General features: G+C 43.3%; 1 protein-coding gene and 1 long non-coding RNA gene across 4 annotated transcripts in view; one reads left to right on the top strand and one right to left on the bottom strand.

The window, feature by feature from the left end:
* The window catches only part of ELOVL5 (ELOVL fatty acid elongase 5), a 75,050-nt gene extending 51,538 nt beyond the window's left edge, over positions 1-23,512 (top strand). Inside the window, exons 2-7 of one of the 3 annotated variants that reach the window (XM_072832634.1) lie at positions 297-426; positions 13,830-13,907; positions 14,893-15,064; positions 17,285-17,409; positions 20,074-20,208; positions 21,640-23,512. In XM_072832634.1, coding sequence (XP_072688735.1) covers positions 325-426; positions 13,830-13,907; positions 14,893-15,064; positions 17,285-17,409; positions 20,074-20,208; positions 21,640-21,783 — 756 coding nt within the window. In that variant the 5' untranslated portion in view covers positions 297-324 and the 3' untranslated portion in view covers positions 21,784-23,512. The remainder of the gene's footprint in view (positions 1-296; positions 427-13,829; positions 13,908-14,892; positions 15,065-17,284; positions 17,410-20,073; positions 20,209-21,639) is intronic. The other 2 variants (XM_072832633.1, XM_072832635.1) reach the window with 2 other exon arrangements.
* LOC140636856 (uncharacterized) lies at positions 19,888-27,452 on the bottom strand. The gene is made up of 3 exons (XR_012034085.1): positions 27,299-27,452; positions 21,438-24,546; positions 19,888-21,158 (listed from the first exon to the last, which is right to left on the bottom strand). It is a non-coding gene; the product is annotated as an uncharacterized lncRNA (long non-coding RNA).
* Positions 27,453-27,529: the final 77 nt, after the last annotated feature.

Consider the following 27,529-nt stretch of genomic DNA (forward strand, 5'->3'; position numbering starts at 1 on the left):
AGAGGAAAGAATGAATTCTCCCATTAGCCTCAGGCCTCTCCATCCTGCCCCCCTGTCTGCATGTGGTTCTGTGCAAGAAAGTGTCTCGGTGGATACACCACTGCAGAATGCTCTGTTTGATCATGAGACATACTGATTGCACCTCTGGGAAGTCTACCTTGTTCTCCATGGATGTTTTGTAAGCCAGCCAGAGAGTTTATCGTTAGAATAGTAGATGCTACTATCATTACTTTTATGCCTCATACTCTGTGAAATGCTTACAACCCGTTTTTCCACTTTTTTCTATCCTATTCTAGAATGAAGTCAGTTTAATTAGCCTCCAGGATGGATATTGCAGGATTGGAGGCAGGGGCAGTGCACAGGAGTGACTCCTGGGCCCAGCACTATGCACATCTGTGTTCGAGGGACAGAACTACAAGCTGTCAGGTTTTTCAGAGTGAACTGTTTATTTTCCCATAATTGGTAGATGATACAGCCATGTCCTTAAGAAAGCCTTTATAGAGTTTATTGTTCTGTATAGCAATATTCTAGAGACAAAATATTTAAGATTATTAAATCTTGTAGAACTTAAGGATCTGCCATTTCTCAAGCCCTAGAGGTACAGCTATAACTTCATAATTTAACTTCTCTTTAATGGATAATTCTTGGGTAAAGAGGGGAAGAAAAGTACTGTATATGAATTGCTGCTGTGTGCATAGGACTGAATTTGGAGGGTTCCAGAAGCACCATAGTAGGAAATACAAATTTTCCTCTGACAGCTTGGTGAGAACTAGATATGATGTTGAATGGTCTGAGCACTGGATAAAGAGACTTAAGAAATAAACATTGGAGGAAAACATTTTTAACTCACAATTTAGTACACATAAAGAGTAATCATAAGGAGGCAGTCATTCCTTAAATTAAATCCAATTTCTAAAAATATACCCAGATCAAGTATTTCGGAGTTGAAAATAAGCCCTAAATTTTACTACTTGTTACATTCCATTTTTGTCTTTTTTCTGTACTTACATAAGCCCATCAGTAATGCCATTGTAACATATCCTTTGTCAAATTTTTTATTTCATCTTAGCTACTGTTTTTTTTCTTTAAATTGGCATTTATATTCCATTGAATATTAAAACCTAGGAGGGCAGTTATAGAGTTTTATGACAACAAACTGAGAAGGTCATGGACCCTACCTGGGCCCCTTGTTTCAGAGAAATGTCCTGAGAGCTGGAACCATTTTCCTGTGGTCATACAGTTGGCCTGGTCTTGATTATTAATCTTTATTTACCTTTCTGCTTATCTACATATTTGGGTTTGTAAGGAATTTAAAAAATAAATACGTAGTCGTTGATAGCTGTGTTTATTTAATCCTGTGGCATGAATTCACAGCTGCCTTGGCAAGTTCTAGGCTAATTCAAATAAAATTAACTGTCACTTAAAGGAGACTAATCTTGAAAGAAGGGAAGTAACAAAGAAATGAAAGCAGGGAGTCACTTTAAAATTACCAGAAGAAGGAAAATAACTAAATGATAGTTTGAAAACTGTGAAACAGTTTAAAATATAGAAAAAATTTAGACTTGGGCCCTGGGTGGCTTAGTCAGTTGGGAGCGTCCCTGTTGATTAGCATGGGTCTCATGCACTGATTGTGGATGGGACTCCGTAGTAGTTGCGGGGGAAGCATGGTCAGTATTGTACAGGACGCTGGGCTTTGAGCCTTAAGAACTGCTAGTCCCGGGACGCCTGGGTGGCTCAGCGGTTGAGCATCTGCCTTTGGCTCAGGGAGTGATCCTGAAGTTCCAGGATCGAGTCCCACATCGGGCTCCCTGCATGGAGCCTGCATCTCCCTCTGCCTGTGTCTCTGCCTCTCTCTCTTCATCCCTCATGAATCAATAAACAAAATCTTAAAAAAAAAAAAAAAAAAAAACTGCTAACCCCTTTACTGAGTAGGAGACACTTTGAGCTCTCAGCCTGCACGTTATGCCCTGCTCAAACCCCCCAACACCAGTTTCTTTCATTCTTCTGGTCTCTACCCCCCAAGAAACTCCCTCTTCCTTTCAGACCTAAGGCCACTTCTGTTTGACAGTCTCTATCTCATAAGGACTCTATGCAAGGATCAGTTCCCCGCTGTGAAGCCAGGAGCACACACAGTCAGAGGACTACTCTACTAAGCAATGATTCTTAAACCTCTCTCACCTTCCCACTATTCCCAAGGAACATGACACATGGCTTTCTACTCAAGTGCTGTGGTGGGTGCGGCCTCAGCATCCTGGCCCTCACACGAAGATCACTGGCTTAGAAAATGGCTGTGATCTCAGTGTTTCCTCTTTGTTAATATAGCTCCACCAAATGTATCATGAGCCCTAGGATAGAAAAAGCAAATGCTGAAAGAAAAAAAGCAAGTGGCTAAACCACGGTTTTACTTTATTTAACAAAGAAAATCATAGATTACAAGTAAGATTGTTTTTGGAGTACTTGTTTATGTTTATTCCCTTGCCGTTAGAACTGTGTGTTATGAATAGGTGAGAGAACAGCTTCAAACATTCAGAACATTTAAAATGCAATTTTAAAACAGTGATTGATGGGATCCCTGGGTGGCTCAGCAGTTAAGTGCCTGCCTTCAGCCCAGGTGTGATCCTGGAATCCCGGGATCGAGTCCCACGTCGGGCTCCCTGCATGGAGCCTGCTTCTCCCTCTGCCTGTGTCTCTGCCTCTCTCTCTCTCTCTCTCTGTGTCTCTCATGAATAAATAAATAAAATCTTAAAAATAAATAAATCAGTGATTGATAACTGACTGGATAGATGGATCTGGATTGGCACAAATCCAAAACTTACTTTCTTCCCCTTTGCATTTTCTATTTTAAATTGTCATTTTAGAACTACTTCAAAATATGGAAAGTAAAATCACATAAATGATATCTATTTACCTCACAAATATTGACTTTTATTACTGATTTGAATTATTTGTTTAAAAAAAGAAAATACTAGGGACACCTGAGTGGCTCAGCCAGTTAAATATCTGACTTCGGCTCAGATCATGATCTCAGCCTAGGATCAAGCCGGGTATCCAGCTCCCTGCTCAGTGAGGAGTCTGCATCTCCCCCCTCCCTCTGCCCTTCCCCTGCTTGCTCTTTTTCATAAATCTTTAAAAAATATATAAAAATGCAAAAAAGTCCCAGATACAACTTTCTTTTGAAGTCCATGTTTCTTTGAATGTTTTTATACTTTCAACACACATGACAATATATAGTGTTTTCTGAGAAATTTTTATGAATTTATGCTAATGGTTACTTTTAATACTCTTTTAGATAGCTTTTCTTTTAGTCAGTATTATATTTTGAAATGCATCCATGTTGAATCATGGAGATTTAATTAATTTAGTTAACTTCTGTGTTATTTCAGTATTAGAATTTATTATACCATTTTATGCAGCTTTCTTTGCATGGACATACAGGTTTCTGGTTGATAGTGTTGTACTGAGTACTCTTGGTCTCCTTGTGCAAATGTGAATTATTATTATTATTTTTTTTTTACTAAACATACACCTAGAACTTTAATGGCTGAGTCTTGGTAGTCTCTTGTCTTTTAGTGGGGAAATGTAACCCATTTTCATTTAGCATAGTGATTATTTTGGATAATTTCTTTCACCTTTTTTTGTGTGTATATGTGTTTTTGTCCTTTTCCTCTCCTTTAATGCTTTCTATTGAATTTTTATATTTTTCTCATTGTACTTATTAAATGACTATTCAATTCTTTTTTTTAATGTTCCCGTAAGTTTTCAACATGCCTCCTCAACTTCATAAAGCCTACAGTGAATTCTTATTTCTATCTTCCTGAGTCACACAGGTCCTTGGAAGTTTGCTCACTGATCCTCCTCTTCCATGTCTTTCATGTTGTGTTTTGTCCCAGCGTTTGCTAATGTCCCGCACTGCCATAGTCTTACAGTCAGGCCTTGCTCTTTTCTGTGCTCACTTTTCTTCTGTGAAATCCCTTCTTCTCTTTGAGGCTCCATTTCCTTCTTCTGGAGTCATTCTTTCCTGTGAAGGCTCAACTCTTGGTCTCTGGTTGAGCATCATTTTATTGGTCTTTAAGCTTGCATAGTTTGTAATTGGGGCATAGAACTCTAGATTAAGTTATTTTTTTTCAGCACTTTGCAGATTTATTCTGGAGAAGCAGCTGCAGTCCTATTTTTGTTCATTTGTAGGTAATCTTTTTTGTTCTGGGTACTTGTTGAGTTTAAAAATAAAAATTATGTGCCTGGGCAGTCTTCTATTTGTATTGATCTCATTCAGGACATACAAGCCTTTGGTCTGAGAGTTTACATATTTCATTAGTTCAGGAAAGTACTCAGGCATCATCTGCTTGACTCTGGCCTACTCTGCCTTCCACTGTTAGACATGTGTTAGACTGCCCCTGTTCCACATAGCCTCTCTTGCATATTTGTGCCTCTTTATCTCTTTCCTGCATTCTTCTGATTCACTCACACTTTTGTGTCTACTCTGCTGTTCTGTCCATCTATTGAGTTTTTAGTGTAAATGACTATATATCGTTTATTACTTCAGGTTTACTGCTTGACTTTTTCTTTTTTTTTCCCATTACATACTAGGAACACTGTAGGGTTTTTTTTCCTCCATGATCTAGATATGACAGTGATCTTCAAACTTAACCATTTGCTTTCAGCAACATCTGTGAGGTCATACCTCTACATTAAGTCTCTTCTTTAAAAACAAAATGGTTTGGTGTCCTGGGTAAGCATCTCAAGCTAGTATTGCTGGGTGAGGTCATCTCAGGTAACGTATCTTCCCCAAATAAAAGAAAGATTTTAAAAGGACTTAAATGTAAGCTAACTTGCTCTTTTCTGAAGAATGTTTTAGGGAGGGGGGCCTCACCTTATAATTAGGCATCAGTGATGATGGACTTGTTTTGGTGTGTTTCATGTAGCATTTCTATGTGTGTTTATAGTGGAGTAGTTGGTTCTGCTTTTGTTCAGTTTGCATTGCCAGAACCAGATGTCAGTACTTTTTTTCTTTTAATCTTCTTTTGAAGATATCTGATGCTTCTTTATTAAAAAGATGAAAGAAATTTGCTGGGATGGGTGTTTTGCTTGTGCCTTCTAACCTCTCTGTAATTGTGGGGTTGATACAGTTGAAGCATTTCCCCAGACACCTGACAGCCTCTTCCTCCCTGAGCTCTGGCTTTGAACATCCTGATAGAACCACAGAGCAGTTGCTTTGGAAACATTGTATTCTAAACTGTCTTCTTGTTTTTCTTTCCCTTCAGGCTCTCCTAAAATAGAAATGTTATTGTGGGGGAATTGGATTTGGAAAAACACTTAAAAGACCTGGTAGTTGATTATTGAATTTCATTTTATTTTTAAATATTTTATTATTTATTTATTCACGAGACACACACACACACACACACACACACACACACAGACTGGCAGAGACACAAGCAGGCTCCATGCAGGGAGCCCTACACGGGACCTGATCCCGGGTCTCCAGGATCACATCCTGGGCCGAAGGCAGCACCAAACCACTGAGCCACCCGGGCTGCCCTTGAATTTTATTTAAAAAAAAAAAAAAGATTGTTTACCAAAGTACTTCAAGAAAGATACTTACTATTCTGCTTTTTCTTATTTAACTGAAGTACAGAGTAGTTGAAACATCTGATGCGATTAATACTTCTCAGAAAGGCTGATGATTCCTTTAAAATATTTCTCACTCTTTGTTCCTTTGCAACTGAAATTCCATGCTCAGAAGGAAACTTTTCTCAGGGAGTGGAAGCATCCCACTCAGTCATGTTCCCCTCAGTTTGGCATTGCCCTGAGAGAATGCCTTCTATTTGGCAAATGGAGAAAGGTTACAACCCAGACAGCCTTCCCCTCACTCCTCACATCCAGCAGAAGGGAGAGGATTCCCTTCCAGTAGAGTGCAAGCTTTGAAGTTGGTCCAAAGCTAGGCCTGACTTTTTAAATTGACCCTGCATGCCTTTGGTAACTTAGCCCTGCAACTGGTGTAACAAAGAACACGTCACCAGAGCAGACTTAGTCTGCAAAACAAGAGTTGGTAGGTAGGCTGGAGAAGTCTCTTTAAATTATGCAAAGGATGCCCTGCCCAGAGCATCGGTGCACGGTAGGAGCAACACCACTTCATACCTAGTCAACACCACTTCATACCTAGTCAAGGGCTTTGGTGCTTGGGAAGCAGAAATTGCAAACATCTGGCTACAATTATAGCAAACACGTATATAGTGCCTCCTTATGCCAGGTACTGGACTAATTCCTTTCCTATTCCTTGTACTGTTAGCACACTTTCTGCAGAGGGAGAGTTCCTGGGATTTGAGTCTGTGCCTCAAACCATTGGGCAGTACTGTCTCAAAATGCTGAGTCTTGGCTGAAGGTTTTCCTCTCCCTAACCACTGACACCCCATGAACTATCAAATGCACATTTCTTGTTCAATTGTGGCAGCTACTTAGCAGAAGCCACTCCTCAGGAGGCCTGAGCATTGAGAGAACAGGACTGCCGGCATAAAAGGACACAGTCTAGGGTTCAGAGGAAAATACCTGTTTCAAGTTGGGTTGAGGACAGGCTATTTCTCTGTACTTTGTTATGAAGACTTCTCTAGTGTACAGAACTTGTCCTTATGACTTAACCATAAGTATTCCATTCATCAAGAACCCCAAGGGTGTTCCTGGTCATAAGGAAAACAAAACACTTTTGGAGGTTATGAGTGTGAAATTATTTTAATAGGCATCCTTATGGTCTGGACATGAAAGATTTGAAATTCAAAGCCACATGCTTTGACCTGACCCTTTTCCATAATAGCACAGCCAAGAGCAGCCAGCTAAACCCTGGAAGAACTAGACACCTTCAGTTTTGGAGCAGCTGATGGTTAATTTTAAACCAAACATCTGCTGAAGTAAAGATTCAGGTAAAAGTCTACTCTCCCATGATTTCTTCATGGATAGAGTAGTACCCCATTGTGCTCTTGAATTATTAAGGATTCAAAAACAAGAAAGGGGGTAGCCCCGGTGGCACAGCAGTTTAGTGCTACCTGCAGCCCAGGGCGTGATCCTGGAGACCCGGGATCGAGTCCCACGTCAGGCTCTCTGCATGGGACCTGCTTCTCCCTCTGCCTGTCTCTCTCTCTCTCTCTCTCTCTGTGTGTGTGTGTGTGTGTGTCTCTATGAATAAATAATTTTTTTTTTAATCTTAAAAAAAAAAAAGGGAGGTCAGAGGGGCATGGAACTCCTGTTTGAGATTGCAATTGAACTGAAAGCCAGAATTCCTGGGTGCTGGTCCCATTGGTGCCACCAAAAAGCTATGTGACTTTGGGGCACCCATATCACTTTTCATCTCTGTTTCCTTATTAAAAACATGGGCTTTTGTACCAAGTCTAAAAAATACACACTTGGGCATTCACAAAGAAACAATAAAAGCTATGAAAATGCCAGCCCCCACACAACACTGGTTCTGAGAATGCAACAAATTAAAAAAAGCAGAACCAACTCCCCTACTGTAAACACACACAGAAGTACTACGCGAAACACACCAAAACAAATCCATCATCACTGATGCCTAACTTATAAGGTGAGGCACACTTGGTGTTACTTGGAAATGTCCCTGAGGTCCTCTTACAGATGCAGTTTGAGTTTCAGTATAGACAGTCTGTATTCTAATTATCTTTTATTGGATGGATATATCTGATTGGGGGTAATAACCACACAGCTCACCAAGCCCTTAACACTAAAAGTAGCCAGCCCTTTGGAAAATGCTTATCTTGTGGCTCTGACATTTTGAGATATTGAGATGAAGGGCTGTATGTCCCCCCAAGATGACATTCTTCTGCTTATTCTTTAAATGTTAAATGACCTTGTTTCTTGATGCTTTGGTAGAATTCCAGAGAGTGCCCTGGAAATGGTTATCATACTAAAGATTATACCTCATTTGTGGCTAAATGTGGTGTTAGATGAGAAGTCACCTCTCACCATTAGAAGTGATTCACTCCATGAACTGCATCATCCAGACCTAGCTGTGATATTCACCTAACTTCCCTACTTTAAATGAATAGATCCATGAAAACTCCTTTGGTTATTGAATTTGACCCATAAGAATAGACAGTTTCTAGTTCGGCTTTAATTACAGCTCTTTTCATGCTCTTGGTCTAATTAAAGTTTGCTTCACTCCAGAAAGGAGAAAGTACATATGGTTTGCAGTGGTGCTGTTTGTATTTTGATTACTTGGGAAAAGCCAGGTAGAGTAAATAATGCATGCTCAGTTGCTCTTAGAGTAGTTGGTGGTGTAGGGAACTGTGCAGGTGGTGGCAAGCTGTTTGTTGTTGGCCTCCGTTTTTTTTGAGGTACAGTCCTGCGTGCTCTTGAGCTGATTCCCAGAAGCCCAAGGTAGAGAGACCTATATTCCTACTTTTGGTGCCTCACTGTGGTCCAGCCTCCTGGGCCTTCTCACTTTGCAGTGTCTGCAGCAATGTGTTGAATTTCTGGGGAACTGACTAAAGCAGCTCTCTGGAAGGAAGCCAGGCCCGAGCCCTGAAGGGAAAGCTCTAAGGGTAGCTAAGGTGACTTTGACTAGAGCATTGTCTCCACTGATGTGTTTCCCCGGGGGGGGGGGGGGGGTTAGAAGGAAGAGCCTTGCAGAGCCCATGCTGTTTCCCTCTCATGGGAGATGGGGGGAACAGAACCTTCTAATACTGGCCCATTCTATAGAGAATTGATAAGAGTCTTAGATGAATAAACATAACTCAGGGGCTTGGTCCTCATGTTTAAAATTACTCTATCCCTTCTGAAGCCAAGGATATTTGAGAATTCAACTTTTCCATGTCCCCCCACTATGACATTTGATGAGGACTGGTTTTTCCATCTTGTGAACAGAATTCAGATGAATAGTGTCATTCAAGTTTCACTAAAATACTTTCACATGTTTTATTTTCTCCATTTGCAAAGCAGAAATGACATCTTTTTGGTTTTGGGTTTTTTATCTTTTTGAAGGTATTTTTTGGCTATGAGTAATACATTAGGCCTTAATTTCAGTGGTGGGAGGGTGTAAGAAGCAGGACCTTGAACTCTTTGTCATCAGTTTAGCCAATATTCAGCACCTCTTGTGTACAGGTCAGCGTGCTGGGTTCTGTGGGTACAGGAGTCACAGTCCCCACTTCTGTGAGCTTACCAAAGAGCTTAAAACAGACCCTTTAACAATAAAGGCTGAAAGGGAGCATATGAACAAATATCAACAAGCCATGGCAGGATGAGGTTAGAGGAAGAAGGAGAGACTTCAGGCTGGAGTTCCCAAGCAAACAGTCATGAAGAAAAGAGAATTTTAGGGGTGCCTGGGTGGCACAGTCAGTTAAGCATACGACTCTTGGGTCCTGTCATGATCCTCAGGGTTGTGGATTTGAGCCCCATGTCAGGCTCTATGCTCAGTGGGGAGTCTAGTCTGCTTGAGTCTCTTTCTCCTTCTCCCTCTAATCACTCTCTCTCTCTCAAATAGTTTTGTTTTGTTTTTTTTTTTTAAGAAAAGAATTTTAGCCAAACTTTGAAGAATAGATAGGATTTGAAGAGCTAGAGTTGGGGATACCTGGATGCAGACAGCATTCCAGTTGAATAAGTTAATGGTCACTGCTAACATTTCTTGTGTTTATCCTATGTACCGGATTGGGTAGGATAAGCATTTGTACACTCCATCCATCTCATTTACTTCTCATGGCAACTTTAAGAGACAGGACAGCTATTTTTATCCTATTTGGGGAGTGAAGAAACTGAGGTGTGTGTAGAGAGGTATACTGACCTTTGTCTAAGGTCACCTAGCTGAACGTGGGATCAAAGCCCTTTAGGTGAGTCCCAAACCTGTGCTCTTTGCTCTTGGCCACTGTGAGGTGGGTGAGGAATGCAACAGGGCCCGTCTGACTATAGGTCAGGGAGGTGGTGGAAGGTCAGCTTGGGGGGAGCAGGGGTGGGGTGGAAGAATGTGAATTCTGCACCTATGGTTTAGGATTGGGTTTTAAAAGGCACTGAGCAGGGGCAGCCCCGGTGGCTCAGCAGTTTAGCGCCACCTTCAGTCCAGGGCATGATCCTGGAGTCCTGGGATCGAGGCTGCTTCTCCCTCTGCCTATGTCTCTGCCTCTCTCTCTCTCTCTCTCTTTCTCTCTGTCGCTCATGAATAAATAAAATCTTTAAAAAAAAAAATTTTTTTTGTAAAGGCACTGAGGGTCACTGAAGGGTTTTAAACCCAGAACTTAGTGGTTTGGGAGGCCCAGGGGCCCCAGTGGAACAGTGGTGAGTAGCAATAGTGAGGGAGGCAGGGAGGACTGCTCCAGGGGCCGCAGGAAGCCTCTCCTGGGACAAGAGGATGGTGGGCTCAGAGCAGTGCAGTGACACTGGATGAGAGCTTCTAGTTTGTGTACCTGCTTTATGCTTCAGTATTGGGGAAGTTCACCGCCCAAGACCTGGAGTTCTTTAACCTCTAAAGATGGTGGGTGTTTTTAGATAAAGACATTTCTTTCTCATTTATAGGAAGAGGAACAAATGAAATTCTAAGGTAATTAGCTTAAGGAGCAAGGCAGTCCAGCCTGGCTGCCTTCTGAAAGACCTAGGTCCCTTCTGCTGGAGTTAACATCCATTCTCAGTCTGTGTCTACCCTGAGGTACCTAGGGGTTACAAGGAAAGATCAGTCCTCCTCTTCCTCAGAGAGCTCCTTTGCCTATCCCCTCTCCTACCTAGGTAGGATTCAAGAATACAGTCATCTGTACCTCTGCGCACGCACACAACCAGCTATCCTATTCTGAAATTAGCAAAAGCTTGGGGCACCTGGGTGGCTCAGTGGTTGTCTGTTTTGGCTCAGGTCGTAATCCTGGGGTCCTGGGATTGAGTCCCACATCAGGCTCCTTGCAGGGAGCTTGCTTCTCCCTCTGCCCATGTCTCTGCCTCTCATGAATAAATAAAATCTTTTAAAAATAAATAATAAAATAAAATAAAATTGGCAAAAGCAGACCAACCCACAGTGTCTCAGGATTCAACAAACAAAAACAGTAAATTTTGAATTCATAAGATGCTATAATTTCAAAAAGCATGTTTAATGAGGACAATCCTGGTTAATAAATTTTTAATTTTGCCAAGTAAAGGCTATTGTTTTAAATAAAGGTATCTTTTGAATTGCATACATTTATCTTCATGAAGAACTTTGCTGTGTTGCCCTACTTTTTTATCATTTGCAGTAGTCCTGTGAAAATTTCCTCAAGAACCATTCTTCCCTTTCTGGATCCTCCATCCACAGAGGATAATTCATTGGTTCCCCCATGGGGTAGAAGGAAGGGTGGGGGGAGACCATACCCTCTTCTCTCCACCATAGGTCTTCAGAGGTCATACATGCCAGCACCCCCCCTCCCAACCCCACTTTGGGTTCTAGCTTTTTATTTTGATTCTTGGAACTTGGGATGGCCTGCATGTGGTGTGCTTAACCGGCCATGACTTGAGAGCATAATACTGTCCAAAAGGACAATGTATGTTCTAATAACTTACCTTGTGGATGTTGGTCTTTCAAAGATAGTGAAATATAGCATCATTTGTGTGTGGTCTATTTTTTTAAAAGTCTTAATATAGAAATTGTAGAAGATTAGAACAGAACCTTTAGAGGTAATGTAGACCAACCTCATCCTTTTACATAAAAACACCCAGGCCCTGAGGAAGTTAGCAGGCTCCCCTCAGGTCTCGGGCTGCAGTGTATGCCAGCCTAACTGACCCCAGCCCAGCCTTCTGCTTCCTAACTCAGACTCTCATCACGATGCCTCCCTCATGTGTACTCCAAACCCCTCTCTCTGCTGGTCTTTGGCCTTGAAAACCATGTTAACGCTTAATACTTTTTTTATGTATAGAAGATGACAAAGCCAAAAGGCAGGCAAACCACAGAAAGGAAGTTAATAGAAGAAAAAGCAGTTTCTGAGAAGGGCGTTCAGTGAGAGTACACTGGCCACACCCACTGCTGGCATTTCTGAAGTCAGACCAGCTGGAAGTTTAACCGTTTGTTCGGGCCCTTGTCATCCCTCCCTTGCTTACCCAGCATGCAACTTGTGGTTTCCACTCCTACTTGCAGGTTGGAAGTACTTGAAGAGCTTTGTAAAAGGCCCTTCAAGATTTTGGTTTCATGATGGAGTGAGACCAGGTGTTAGCCGGTTTTAGAAGCTCCCCAGGTGATCCTGTTAGGCAACTAGAGTGGGAACCACAGCTTTCAGCCAGTGGTTTGCAAACTTCGTTATTTTTGTTTTGGCAGGTTTTTTTTTAGTTTATTTTTTTGTATATTTCTTTATTGGAGTTCTATTTGCCAACATATAGCATATCACCAGTACTTGTCCCATCAAGTGCCCCCCCTCAGTGCCTGTCACCCAGTCACCCCATCCCCCCGCCCACCTCCCCTTGTTTGTTTCCCAGAGTTAGGAGTCTCATGCTGTCTCCCTCACTGATATTTCCCACTCATTTTCTCTCCTTTCTATCTGCAAACTTTAGCTGCAGCAGAGTCACCTATAAAACAGCCTTTTGCCACACAGCTGGGCTTCCCACCCAGAAATTTTGGATTCAGAAGGTCTAAAGTAGGGCTTGAGATTTTGTTTCTAACAAATTCCTAGGTGATACTGATGCTGCTGGGTTGGGAACCACACTTTGTAAACTGCCATATTCAGTTCTCAAAGGGTCTGTGATCATGATTCTGAGGCCCTCCCTCGATGGTCTACCCTCAGAGTTTTGATTCTAGGGCAATCTCAAGAATTTCCAGGTCTTAGAAGTTCCCATGTGATGTTGATGCAGCTGGACTGGGGAACACACTTTGAGATCCAGGGCCAGTTTTTTATGTTGGGTACTAGCTGAGATCAGGCAGACCAGGCTGGCCACCTCAGATTTTTCCCCATCTGTAGAGTCCCAACTGGCCCCCAGAGAGAAAGTCACTGGGAGAATTCAGGATCGCTGTAGGCTTTGGGAAGAAGCAGGAAGCTGTGGTTTACATGGACAAGGAATAGCACCTCAGGAATATCACCTGATTAGGTGTTCAAATTAAACCTTCTCTTTGGACAGTTACAGTGTGTCCTTACATCTCATCTAGGCCAGGGGTCCTCACTGTGTACAAATGAGGAAATTGAGGCCCGCGTAGAGAGCTGATGATACTGTAGGTCTGTAATGTAGAGCTTGCATTTAGCCTGATTCTCAGGTCCTTTCTGTGACGCTACAGAGCGCCGCTTCCTGGACCCAGCCGATGACATGGCAACAGGAGATACTGAAGGCGAGGCTGACTAAACTACCCTAGATTTTACAGTAGTGGTTCTTGGTGGACTCTGGACCAGCAGCATCAGGATCACCTGGAAACTTGTTAGAAATATGAATTCTTGGACCCCACCCCAGGCCTCCTGGATCAGAAACACCCCCTCCGCCTCCCGCGTCAATCCCATTTTTACATGCCCTTGAGGGGATTCTGGTGTACCACGCTCAAGTTTGAGAAGGGCTAAAGGTGAAGGTGTGATCTCCCCTCAGGCTGCTCGCCAGGACGGGACCCAAAGCCTGCCATCAGGTTGGTCAAGGCCTTGAAATAGTCTAGGGAATTGAGAATTCTGGAGAGAGCAGCTTGGTAAGGGAGCACCCTGGAGTGATTCCCGGTCCATCCCCTGTGAAATAGAGGCTTCCCGGTATTCACATTCCCTATCATTGTGATTTTTGCTGAGGAGCTAAGACTAAACTTGGCCACAGCCAGCCTGAGGTCAATTGTCGTGATTCTGAAACCAATGAAGTTTAATTAAATAGGTCTTTACATAGTTCTGGTATATTGGTAATTGGTTTTTTCCTTTATTTTTTAGTTAGTGACGGGAGTATGGGAAGGCAGGTACAACTTCTTCTGTCAAGGTACACGCAGCGCAGGAGAAGCAGATATGAAGGTACAGTCTCTCTCTTTTTCAAAAAGTTTTCTTTTTTTAATTATACAAAACACAAAATGGTTCATGTCCTCACTGCCCAAGGTAATTGTTGTTGAAATTTTTTAAAGAATTTTTTAAAAAACATGCCCACATAGTACGAAAATTTGAACAACATGAGAGGTATAAGATGAAAACAAAAGTTTCGTTTAGTAAAGTAAGTCCTATTCACAGTTTCCAGAAAAAGACACTGGCTGGCTCAGTTGAGGAGCATGCGACTCTTGCTCTTGGGGTTGTGAGTTGAGCCCCACATTGGGTGTAGAGGTTACTTAAAAAATAAAATCTTAAAAAAAAATTTTTTTTAATTGCCAGGAAAAAAAATGCATACCTCTGTCAGCATTTATATAAACAGGATCATAAGAATAAACATCTCTGAATGCTGTAATCATTCCTCACAGTGATCTCTGAGAGTGGTCTTTTAGATTCTGACTTCCACTCTGAGTGTTTTGTTTTAAATAAAAGGCTGCTGCTTTAAGGTCAGATGGGCAGTCATTTCCTTAGAGCTGTTTGACGTATTTAACTGGGCAGGGACTGGACATGGAAAGTTCTCACTCCTTTTCTTCTTTGCCTCCTATCCTGTCACCTGCCCCCACACCAGTCACTGAAATCAGAAGTGCCTCTCAGGCTTTTCTGTTCCGATGGCTCTGCAGCTTCTTCCAGAGGGAATAGGCAGGCTTTAGGGTTTTTGGAACTTTGATCCTCCTGTTTTTGTTAGTCTTGAAGGATGTCAGTGCTTCTTTTAAAATTTTCCCTCTTGTCATTCCAAACTGCCCCGACTATCCCCCCAAAGAATACTGGAGTATTCTTAGAGACACTCTGAGAATGACCAGAGCTCCCAGCTGCAGAAGGATTTTAGGGGTCAGTGAGGTGAACCTGGGATTCTGAGATGGCTAGTAAAACATGTCAGGGGTAATATTCCAGAGAAACATTGGTGATCTCTTCCCTTTAGATTATCCGTGTCCTCTGGTGGTACTATTTCTCCAAGCTCATTGAATTCATGGACACCTTCTTCTTCATCTTACGGAAGAACAACCACCAGATCACAGTCCTGCATGTCTACCACCATGCCTCCATGCTGAACATCTGGTGGTTTGTGATGAACTGGGTCCCTTGCGGCCACTGTAAGTCTAACACAGGGCACGAGGGGTGGGCGGTGATGGGAATAGGTGTGTGCAGAAAGGCTAAGTTGAAACCAAGGCTTTTAGAGACTAGGTACTGTTTCTGTGGATTTCTAGGTCAAACATTTTAACTTTGTGTCCGAGTTGGCTTTAACGATAGTTTGTGTGGCCTCCGCACTCAGTAAGCTGACAAAAACCTTTTTCTAGCTGACTTGGCAAGGTGAGGGAAATACCAAATTCCCAGACTGGGGCATATTAGGAAATAGGGACAGAAGACACTGTTCCAGTTTATTTCTAGCCCTTGTTTTTCTACAATTTGGAAGATGTTTGACTAGTAGGGGCAGGCCAGAAAGCTGGAACCACACCATTGAGGGAGTCCCAGGGCACAAGACTAATGATGAAATATAGCTTTAGCTGAATAGCACGGAAGGAATTCTGCACCTGTGCTAATATAATGAGCCTCCCATGAAGCACGGTTAGCAGGGCATCTTCAGTGGCAAGTGCTGAAATATGAAGTAAATTTCCAAAGATGGATGTCTGTTGTTTTTAGAAAGCTTATGGTCTGAAGTCTCTTACAATTTTTGGAGATTAAGTTGTCTCTTTTAGGTTTAGTTTGAGAAGTTCTTTTTAAAAAAAAAAAAAAAAAAACACTTTTATTTATTCATGCAGACAGAGAGAGAGAGAGAGAGAGAGAGAGGCAGAGACACAGGCAGGGGGAGAAGCAGGCTCCATGAAGGGAGTCTGACGTGGGACTCGATCCCGGGTCTCCAAGATCACACCCTAGGCCGAAGGTGGCACTAAACCACTGGGCCACCGGGGCTGCCCTAGTTTGAGAAGTTCTAACAAATATCCTGATCAAAATTTCTGCCATCCAGCACTCTGACAAATTTGAGGACCTTTGGGTCTATTCACATGTTTTTTTCCTAAAATGGCACTGCCCTGGATTAACCTGGCCCACCAAGACTCACATAGTCATGGGATTTTAGAACTAGGAAGGTAACTTGCCAAACCCAGCTCCCTCTGGTTTGGGAGGAAATTGAGATAGTAGAAGGTTTGGTAGAGCTCAGGTTCTAGGCCCTCCTCTTGTGGGGTTTTTTTCCCCCCACCATCGCAGCTCAGGCTTCTGATGATCTGACTTAACTTTCTAATAGAAACAGTGTTTCATTACATTTGAAGAGTACATTTTCAAAGAACTCACAGGGTGGCAGATTTTAACTAGCCCCAATGCCCAAAAAAAACAACCAGAAACTAGATGTGACTTGTCCAAGATCACACAGTCACTGTCCTAGTCAGGAGTAGACACTCCCCTGACCCCAGTCTTGTATACCTCTGACTGCATGTGGGAAAGTTGGACAGCCCTACTGGATTGCCCGCTGTGGGGGAGGAGGACGGAAAGTCTAAAAAAAGAACTGGTGGTTCTACTGGAAATTAAAAGCATGTGATAAAAGAGGAATCTTTTTATCTCTAAGGAACTGGACTCTGGATTGTACTGTTGAAAAAAAATAATATGGCCTCAGTACTGCAGTCCCAGGAAGTAACAAGGAGGCAACTTCCAAGGCCTCTTCAAACTTCAGCAGATGTGTTAGCCAGCCAACTTTGAACGTACTGCCCATTAGCTGTCTCCCCCAGGCCTTCAGCACAGCAGCCTGAAGCACTTGGCCATGTAAAGAAAAACAGCTAGTGGGGCACCTGGGTGGTTTAGTGGTTGAGCTCTGCCTTTGGCTCAGGTCATGATCCTGGGGTCCTGGGATCGAGTACCACATCAGGCTCCCTGCGTGGAGCCTGCTTCTCCCTCTGCCTGTGTCTGTCATGTGTCTACCTCTGTCTCTGTGTCTCTCATGAATAAATAAATAAGATCTTAAAATTAAAAAAAAAAAAAAGAAAAAAAAGAAAAGCAGCTAGCACTGGAAGTTGATGGGGTCTGGTGACAAAGCCATTAGGTGCCAGAGCCCAGGCGAGAGGGGGTGGCCTTCTGTCTCTTGCGCTAGATGTCTGCCTGGCAGCTCCAGCTGACCCTGGCTGTAAAGCATCCCAGCAGCTGCCTGCCCACTGGAAACGGAATTCTGAGTATAGATCCATGCGGTGCTTGCTGCTACCATGTTTGCCAGCCCCTTTTTAAATGCATCTTTTTCTCAGATCTGAAAGGAATGTTTTTTTTTTCTTTAACTTGTTATGTATAAAGCACTGATCCGTTTCCTTTCCCATATCCCCTCTGATTCGCAGCTTATTTTGGTGCCACACTTAATAGCTTCATCCATGTCCTGATGTACTCGTACTATGGCCTGTCATCTGTCCCTTCCATGCGTCCATACCTCTGGTGGAAGAAGTATATCACTCAGGGGCAACTGGTAAGTACCTCGGCCTCTTTCCCCAGGACTTGCTGCCTGGTGGACGGCTCTTCCTGGCTTTATTACTATTTAATAGGATCTGCTATGTGCCTTTCCCACCCTCTCTTTTTTTGATCCAGTTAAACTCCTTGAAGTGGACAGAGCAGAGCATTTTAATTTTACTTGAGGAAACCATGCCTGTGGGCACACAGCTAGTTAGGTTGTAGAATATAAGGACTAGAATCTAATTTCTTGACTTCAGGTTCAGTCCTTTGTCCTTAGGTTTTGCACAAAGCATTGTGTACATATGTGTGTTTCCAAATTATCCAGAATACGAAGTGACCACTGCCTCCGGTGTTCCCAGGAATTCTAGAAGGACTTGTGGGATAGCAGGAGTCCTGCGTGCTTATAGCTGTTGGGCAATGAGAACCATATAGCAGGATAGGTGCAGGTGACCTCTTGGCACCCATGTAGTAAAGCATCTGTTGGCGAGAATGGCACCCACTGTGCTTTAGGTGACTGCCTCCTTCCTGAGGTTTACCATGCCAGGGCCACCTAGCAGCTGTTGGCATTTGGTGATTATGTCCTACCATCCTTTCTGAAGCTTCCCAGAGTTGTCAGTATATGATAGAGGCCTGTTTCTCTCCCCTTGTGATTTTTTTTTCGTGAACTGAATATTAACATTAGTACTACTAATGTTAAACACTCACATTTGTTGAGTGTATAATGTGTCAGCACTCATGCTAAGTAAGCAGTTTTATGTGGACCATTCCAGTAGCCTGAAGTGATCCCCACTTCATGGATGAGGACACTGAGGCAGTCACCAAAGCTTAGCTGACTGAGGGGTTTAAACACTAAAGCCTTAGCCCACCCTAGCCTTGCCTTATCACACATTTTTCTAAAGAAACCAAGCTGATGCCAGTCTTTCCAAGTCAGTTGTGGTTTTTCAATATTTAAAAATAACAATCTGGAAAAAAAACATCTGAGAAGATCGTCTGAGCTACTTATGTGTTTGACATTTCATTATCACCTCTTTGCCAGCTGCTCTCTAGTCCTTGTTAATTTTTTCACCCACCTGTGAGGAAGGATAATTGTTCTTAACCTTCTTGTTACACTTGAGAAGTGATGCAGAGATCAATTTATACCACACAGCCACAGCCCTGTAAAAGCAAAATTTAAAAGAACAGACTGGGAAAGTTGGTTCCCTATTAAGCTCTGCCCTTTGAGGTAGAAGATTGCACCTAGTTTTCCTAGATTCATTTTAAGCATCACTCCTAGTTATTTCTTAGCCTGAATATGTACCTTAAAAAAGAGAAGGAAAAAAAGCCAAACAGGCCTGCATGGAAACCCTGGGAGCTGGGCCAGAAATTCTGTGGGCAGAACCCTGCCCCCTACTGTTGTTATTCCTCTTGAAGACTCCCCTCTCAGTAGCCACACCTCATTTTAACACTTTTCCCCTATTTCTCCAAGTGTTTTCACCTGCTTTTCAAGACTTATTCATTAAAAAAAAAAAGTATTCATCAGAAATCACCTGGACTTAAGCATTATATCTTGATAGTTTTTTTTTTTTAATTTATTTATGATAGTCAGAGAGAGAGAGAGAGAGAGAGAGAGAGAGAGAGAGGCAGAGACACAGGCAGAGGGAGAAGCCGGCTCCATGCACCGGGAGCCCGACGTGGGATTCGATCCCGGGTCTCCAGGATCACGCCCTGGGCCAAAGGCAGGCGCTAACCCGCTGCGCCACCCAGGGATCCCTTGATAGAAGTTTAAATCTGTTGACCAGCCTTCTTCAAACCAAGAGTACATGAATGAGAAATAGGAAAAGTTGGGGCACCTGAGTGGTTTAGTCCACTGAGCATCTGGCTCTTAGTTGCAGCTCAGGTCATGATCTCAAGGTCATGGGATCAAGCTCTGGGTTGGGCTCCATGCTCAGTGGAGAGTCTGCTTAAAGACTCTGTCCCTCTCCTTCTGCCCCTCCTCCTGTTTTCTCCCTCCCTCTCTCTCTCTCAAATAAATCTTTATAAAAAAGAGGACTAGGAAAAGTGGCCAGTGGAATTGCACATCCCATAGCAGCATCACTGGTTTTCTTTTAAACATACACCCCACACCCTTCCTTTCTCTTTTAAAGATGTAAAGCAAACAAAAAAATGCCTTGCATCTCTATATGGACTCCCTAAAGCTTGTGTGTTGGGGAGATTCGTTTTCCTCTGTTCCCCAATTTCACTGAGCTGTACTAGACCTGTAACATTGTATGAAGTATCTGGTGTAATGATCTGTAATGATCGGGTATATGTATGTATTGTGACATGACTTGGTAAGTTCAGTTAACATCCGAAGTCATTCTACATAGCTACAGTTGTTTTTCTTGTGACAAAAACTTCTAAGATCTGCTTTTAGCAATTTTCATGTATACAGTATATGGTAGTGTTAGTGTCTGAATTTTAAAGGTAATTTAAGTAGTGAGAAGGGGATAAGAAACATTTGACCATGACACATAAATAGCAATTCAGGAGCAATTTATGCATAAAATGCATGCTTGGTGTTTATGGAGTGGCTTCACCTACAGAAAGGCCTGTAAGTGTCTGATCGCACACTCAGCATGCTGGCTGGAGAGCCCATCTGGTGTGGCACCTTGTCCTTGGGCGGTGGCTGCGCTGCTCAGCTGTGTCCCTTCTCTCCCACCAGCTTCAGTTTGTGCTGACAATCATCCAGACCAGCTGTGGGGTCATCTGGCCATGTTCGTTCCCCCTTGGGTGGCTGTACTTCCAGATTGGATACATGATCTCTCTGATTGCTCTCTTCACAAACTTCTATATTCAGGTGAGTCTTACCTATCTGTGGCAGTTGGGTGGGACTTGAGATCATTCCAGCAGAAGCCCTCATCTATTCATTTAAGGAGGACGATGTGTAGAACCTCTGTGCCTGTGTGCCAGGCAGTGGGCTCTAATTTAGTCCCAGTGACAAGGCAGTCCCTACCTTTGGGAGGGGGACCACCGCCAACAGAGAAGGTACTGAAATCTGTCCCAGACCCCAGAGCTCTAGATCTATGGCAAGGAAGCTGAGGATTCCTGTGGGAATGCAGAGTTGTTCAGCAGGCTCTCTACTGCCGAACTTTTTAACAGATCTGCTCTTTTTAACATCTTATTTTTTTTATTTTGAGTGCCACTATTGATAATGTAAAGGGGGGGGGCGCTCTAAAGCAGTCTTGATGAAACCTTAAATATATATTCTTTGTCTTCAAGATTTTAGGAAAGTGTGTAGACTTCTGCAGACACGTGACAGGTGATTTCATTTAGCAGTCTCACAGCCCTCAGCTGTAGATAGAAATCTGCCCTTTTGTCCCAGTTTCCTCACACATCCACTGCTCAGATGTGGGGGCTCATTCATTCCCCAGTGCATGATGTAAGGTAAATTTTACTCACTGAAGGGCCCAATTAGGGCAGATCATCTCCAGTTGGTCACTCTGCAACTCCCAGTTTCCCCTGGATGAGGTGTGCTCCTACTCCTGTGGGCAGTGCCTGGTTCTGGGCAGGCACCAGAGGTCAGGAGCAAGGGCAGAAGCCAGGGATGTGGAGGCAGTAAAGTCCAGTTGGCTGCGCAGCCACGCGGGGGCCTTGCCACATTCCCCTTTCTTATGCCCACCGGCACCTTTCATCCCACACCCTTGGACTTGGTGGTGTGTTCGAGTGAGCCCATGGTCCAGCCGCGCTGGTGATCTATGCCACACTTTGGGACATTTGTCAGGCATGAGGGAGGTTGAAGGATAGGGCCTGACAAAACCAAAATCACACTGTTTTAACTGCTTATAGCAACACTGCACTTTGTACATACAGGCCAAAGCAGTTGCTGAAGTCACCAGCAAATTTTGAAGATGAGAGAAGGGAGTGATGGGAGAGGTACTAGAGTGGGAGAAACTGATGTGGCCATGGAATCCCCCCTCCCCTGCCCTCCAGATGCAAGAGGGTAAAGCCAACTGAAGTATAATTTGAATTTCCTACTTCATCTGTAGAATAGCACTTATATCACAGCCCTTGCCCCTGTGAACTTACCTCGGGCTATACCTCAGAAAAGGAAGAGTGATGGCAAATGGCAAAAAAATGTTCCCAGAGTTGCTGGACTGCAGACCTTCCATCCCAGTGGCATTGGGTCCTAACGGGAATCAAGGCTAGGCTTAGGGAAGTGGGCACCCCCCAACCCTACCCCGCAGCAGAACAGCCGGTCACGTGACCCATCTGCCCTGATGCGTTTCAGACTTACAACAAGAAGGGGGCCTCGCGGAGAAAAGAGCATCTGAAGGACCACCAGAATGGGTCTGTGGCTGCGGTGAACGGACACACAAACAGCTTTTCTTCCCTGGAAAACAATGTGAAGCCGAGGAAGCAACGGAAGGATTGAAGCCGAGGAGTTGATAAACCTCCAAAACCCATCGTCTGATTGTAAGCACAGTATGAGTTGTGCCCGATGCTCGTTAACAGCTGCTGTAACTAGTCTGGCCTACAATAGTGTGATTCATGTAGGACCTCTCTCATCAGTTCCAAACCCCTAGAAAATGTATACAGATTATACACGTAGGCATAAGATTTTTAACATTTCTGGGCTCTCACCGACCCCTGCGCTAGACTGTGGAGGGCGTATTATTGTAGTATACAACACTGCTGTTGCCTTATTAGTTATAACATGATAGGTGCTGAATTGTGATTCACAATTTAAAAACACTGTAATTCAAACTTTTTTTTTTACTGTAGATCATGCATGTGATTGTAAATTTGTACAATGTTGTTACAGTAGAGAAACACACATGCCTTAAAATTTAAAAAGCAGGGCCCCAAAGCTTATTAATTTAAATTAGGATATGTTTCAAGTTTTTATTCGTTTTTAATAGCTCTGTTTAGAAAAATCAAAGACCATGATTTATGAAACTAGTGTGTGACACATAATTTCAAGTGACTTGTACATGTGAAATCAGAAAAGGCACCTTCGGTTTTATAATATTGGCTTTAAATCAGGCAGGCTCAAATCTAGTGGAAGGTCAGTTTAACTTTTTAACAGATCTTATTTTTTTATTTTGAGTGCCACTATTGATAATGTAAAAAGGGGGGGGAGCTCTAAAGCAGTCTTGATGAAACCTTAAATATATATTCTTTGTCTTCAAGATTTTAGAAAGTATGTAGAATGAGTAGGACATTTAAAATTTCTGAAGTGCTAAGTGTTTTTATACAGGAGATAATGCCCACTTTTGCTTTTCCACTCGTGAGAGAGAAGATGTATACTTTTCAAAAGAGATAATTGAATATTTACATTCAATAGCCTCCCATAGATGAGCAATGGGGAACTGGTTGCCAGGGTCCAAATTTAGATTGATTTCTGTACTGCTGTCTGTTTTGACACAAACTTGTTGTAAAATGTGCCTAGCTTATTAAAATGAATAAAGGGGGAAAAAGGGACTTTAAAAAATTTAAGGTAAAATTAAACAGATAGCTACAGTTTAAGAGAACTGGGAAATTGGATAGAGATAATTTGCTTGGTGAAATCTAATAGGACCTATAATTTTCTTTTTCTGCCTAGAATCTAAAGATTTGTGTAGAACTGCTTATTTAAAAGTGAGACTGCTTATCATAAAATCATGTCTGTCACCCTTGAGGCAGTGGTCAAACAGATAAGGACTGTTGTGTGTGTCATTTTAAAGTGTTGAAATTTACTCTGAATACCTTCTCCCTTGGGAGAAAAACCAGTCATTGAACCACTCATGACACATCTTAGAAGGTCATCGACAATGTATAAACTAATTGTTGGTTTGATATTTATGTAAATATCAGTTTATCATGCTTTAATTTTGCACATTCATATTAGGGGAGCCAGTTGGTTCTCTTATTAGTCTTGTGGGTTTTCTGTTTGGAGAGAGTCACGGCATCTGTTTACATTTACCTTATCAAATCTAGAATGTGTATATTTGTAAATGTATGTCTTCCTAGGTACTAGTTTGCAAATGTCTTTACATATTTCAATACAGAAACTATAACATTCAATAGTGTGCTGTCAAAGTGTGCTTTAGCTCATCTGGATATATCCACACTGTTAAATAATGTCTAAACATTAATCATTAAAACGTTTTTGATTACCTGTGCTCACGTTTTACATTGTTTATATGCTGCCTGTTTGGACAGACTGAAGAAAAATCCACTTTCTTCATCTAGGAACTCACCCAAATAAATGTAGATAATTCAGTCAAGATTACTCTGTAGCTCAACTCATGTGAGGAGGGATCCCCACAGAGTAAGGCATGGTGATGGTTCCACCCTAATGGTTTTCTCTCTGCCTTTTTCTGGTGTCCCAGCTCTCTAAACATACCCCTTCTTCCTCTCACCCTTCCGGCCTCCCTCCCCATATCTTCAGGTTAGTTCCTTTCCTTTCCTAGGTCTAGACCAGAGGTTGGCAAATTTTTCCTGTAAAGAGCCAGATAGGGGCAGCCCAGGTGGCTCAGTGGTTTGGAGCTGCCTTCAGCCCAGGGCATGATGCTGGGGTCCCGGGATCGAGTCCCATGTCGGGCTCCCTGCATGGAGCCTGTTTCTCCCTCTCTCTCTCTCTCTCTCTCTCTCTCTCTGTCATGAATAAATAAAATCTTAAAAAAAAAAAAAAGAGCTAGATAGTACATATTATAGGCTTTGCAGTCCATACAGTCTATGCCCCAACTTTGGACTACACCATTGTACAGTGCAGTAGCAGCCATATGTGTATGGATGGGCATGGCTGTGTTCCAAAAAAGCTTTACTCACAAAACAGAAGGCTTGTAGCCATAATTTGCTGACCCCTTCTCTAGAGTAATGAGAGCCCACCTTAATCCAAAAGCTCTACCACTTTCTTTGCCATTTCATACCCCTCTGCCTGCCAGTCTGATTTACAGGTCCAACCATATACACGTGGAGCCATGATGTGAATGGCCACTGTTCCTTCCATCTCCTTTATACTACATGGTCTCCAGTGTAGACTGGATCTTAACTTTTGAGTGCCTTCTAGCTTATCAGTATCACCTTGAAAATGTGAAACTGCATTTAGTATTGGGGATGCTGGCTGAAAAGTACAGAGGACTCCTGGGGTTTGGTGGTGATAGTCGTCATATCCTTGCCCATCCAAGTGCAGAACATGTTGAAAAAACAGAACCTAAAAAAAGAAGAAAGAAAAAAAGAAGGACCTAGAAATCAGATAAATGAAAATCAAAATAGTTCATCTCTTACTGGAAAGACTGGATTGGTGAAGCTGAAACCACAACAGTGCTTATTACCCCAGCTGATAACCCTATTGACGCAAACTTACTAGGGCTGGCCCTAGCACACCAATGGTTTTTGTGGTGTTTGTTGGTCTGGTAGTGAACTGGTTATTAAAATATTTTGAATATGAGCCCAGTAACTGACCCACTGTAAACTATAAGCTCCCCTTGGTGTCAGATTCTGTCCTAACAACTTGCTGTGCTAAGAAAATATACTCATTGTATCTCCCAATCTTGGCAACCAGAAAGTCTCCCTCCTCCCCTCAGAGAAGTAAGTGGGTAAGAGGACAAAGCAAGGCAAGATGTGTTCCCATCCTTTTTTCTCTCTTCCAGGGAAGCTGAAGGGCAAGTTGGCCCACCTGTATGGAAAGGGGAGGATTCACATTTTCCCCTCTTTAGCAGCCTTGCAGTGCATATGGGTAGGCCGTATTGTAGCCTAATGTAAGCAGCACAACTTGGGGACCTGTTTGCCTGGTTAGGATTATACCTGTGTGACTTTTAGGTAAATACAAGCCCTTGGATCCACATCAAGCACAGAGTAAACTCTTGTTAGCTGTTACCTTCAAATTGTGTTCTGTTCCATCCACCCCACTATTCTCTTAAAATTCTCAACTGTTGTTTTATTACTTACTCATTTGGCTGCTGTAGTAATCCTCTATCAAGAAAAACAAGAAAGGAAGTTAGTTTGGTGTGGCACTCTGTTGAATCAAGAGCTGGAAAGAAACCAGCAATTGGGGCAACCCCGGTGGCGCAGCAGTTTGGCACTGCCTGCGGCCTGGGGTGTGACCCTGGAGACCCAGGATTGAGTCCCGCATCGGGCTCCCTGCATGGAGCCTGCTTCTCCCTCTGCCTCTCTCTTTCTCTGTCTCTATGAATAAATAAATAAAATCTTAAAAAAAAAAAAAAGAAACCAGCAATTGTTAGGGTCCTGTCAGAATGTTTATCATCTATAACACTTCCAGATGCTGCCAGCATTTTACATGAAGTTCACCATTCAGGAGTTTCCAAAATCTACTTGATTTCCCCTTAGGAAGATAGGGCAGTGCTTCTCAGTATCTGGTCCTCTGTTGCTCATGATTTCTCTATAGAGTTTTGACAGCGCGGTGTGAACTTTTAAACAGGTGTCTCCCACTGTCCCCACATCACTCTTAGACTTCAGGTACTGAGCAGATGTTTCTCTGTTCTCATTAGAGAAAATAGGAGCAAGATAATGATTGCCTTAGTTTGTTTGCTCTCTGCTTTCATAGCATTGCATCGTTGGCCACTAGTTCTCATTCTAGACACCAATTTAAAGCTCATTTTGGGGAGGACTGGGTGGCTCAGCGGTTGAGCAGCTGCCTTTGTGAGCTTGGGGTCCTGGGATCGAGTCCCACATTGGGCTCCCTGTGAGGAGCTTGCTTCTCCCTCTGCTTATGTCTCTGCTCTCTCTGCATCTCTAATGAATAAATATTTTTTTTAAAAAAGATTCTCCCTCTGCCCCTCCCCCAAATCTCTCTCTAAAATAAATAAATGTTTTTAAAAATTAATAAAGCTCCTTTTGGGGGGCTCCTGGAAGCACCTGCCTTTGGTTCAGGTCGTGATCCCGGGGTCCTGGGATTGAGTCCTGCATCAGGCTCCCACGGGGAGCCTCCTCCCTCTGCCTATGTCTCTGCCTTTCTGTGTCTCTCATGAATAAATAAATAAATCTTTAAAGTTCATTTTTGTCATCTTTGACATTTTTATGAGCTTCATTTTCTCTTCTCCAGCATAAGGATGGCACTCACCCAAAGGGAGAAAGTTCCCTGGGACCGATTTTTGCTGTAGCTTTCGTAGGATGTCTGGCCCCAGTTTGTGGCCTAAGGTTGTGGAAGATGGCTCAGGCTTTGCGGTGGGAGTTGTAGGAACAAGCGGGTGGAACCCAGTACCTGACGATGTAGTGGTAGCAGAGAACCAATTATCAGGAGTTGTTCCCTTTCTCGGATCATCTGGACTCTGGTGAATAAACGGTGCTTACTGCCACCTCTGCTGCCCATTGGGGTTCTTGCGTTGACCAGACCTTTGACGAATGTTAACCTGGCTCACTGGGAGAGTGCTTGGTGCACAGGGCTGAGCTCAGTGTACTGAGGAAGCCGAGCTCTGCGAGATAAGGCTGCAGTTCCTAAAGGAGCCTTCGTTAGATTGGTATCGAACACGCACAGATGCTCTCACAGGGTGCTTTGTGGTGAGTTCCATGAGGTGGGCGCAAGAGACAACTCTTCTAGCAAGGTGGCCGAGGAAATCTCTGTGAGGGTGGGGGCTTCCTCCAAGCCTTCACAGGCCGTGGAGATTTCAGGAGGTGGTGGCTGAGGGGAGTCTAGGAGACAGCGTTGCAGCTCTGGACACCTGCAGGAGCCTGTGGCTGACAACGGTGAGATGACAATCTCCCCAAGCTGTTGGGTGAGAGACACGGCTTGCTTTTTTAAATAAGGTGAACCGGGAAGAGGGTGGAATTTGGGTGTTCCCAGTGATGAAATGTGTAGAATGTGGCTCCGAGCTCGCAGGGGGAGGTAGTAATTAGACCTCATCAGGGTTAGCCCCAGCCCTGCCTCCTGCCCACATGCCTTCCTCCTGCTTTCCCCGGCCAGCAGCGCTGGGCCAGAAGTGCTTGCAATGGGACTTGGGACTCACCTGGTAGCTATGAAGCGATGGGAGTCTGTCAGGTGGATTCAAAGGGGGCCTCCGCCCCTGTGAAAATTACTTCTCTCCAAAGACCTAGCATTTGAAGTCTGAAAACTTGGGACATCGGAAGGAACGGATTCACGTGGGATTCCACGTTGCCTCGTGAACAGATTCTTAAGTGACCATGTCAACTTACCACTAACATTCTATGTTCCAATAATAAGCCTAGGTGTGGGCTTC

The sequence above is a fragment of the Canis lupus genome, chromosome 7 (genome assembly GCF_048164855.1).
Source record: "Canis lupus baileyi chromosome 7, mCanLup2.hap1, whole genome shotgun sequence".
In the NCBI taxonomy this organism is placed as follows: Eukaryota; Metazoa; Chordata; class Mammalia; order Carnivora; family Canidae; genus Canis; species Canis lupus.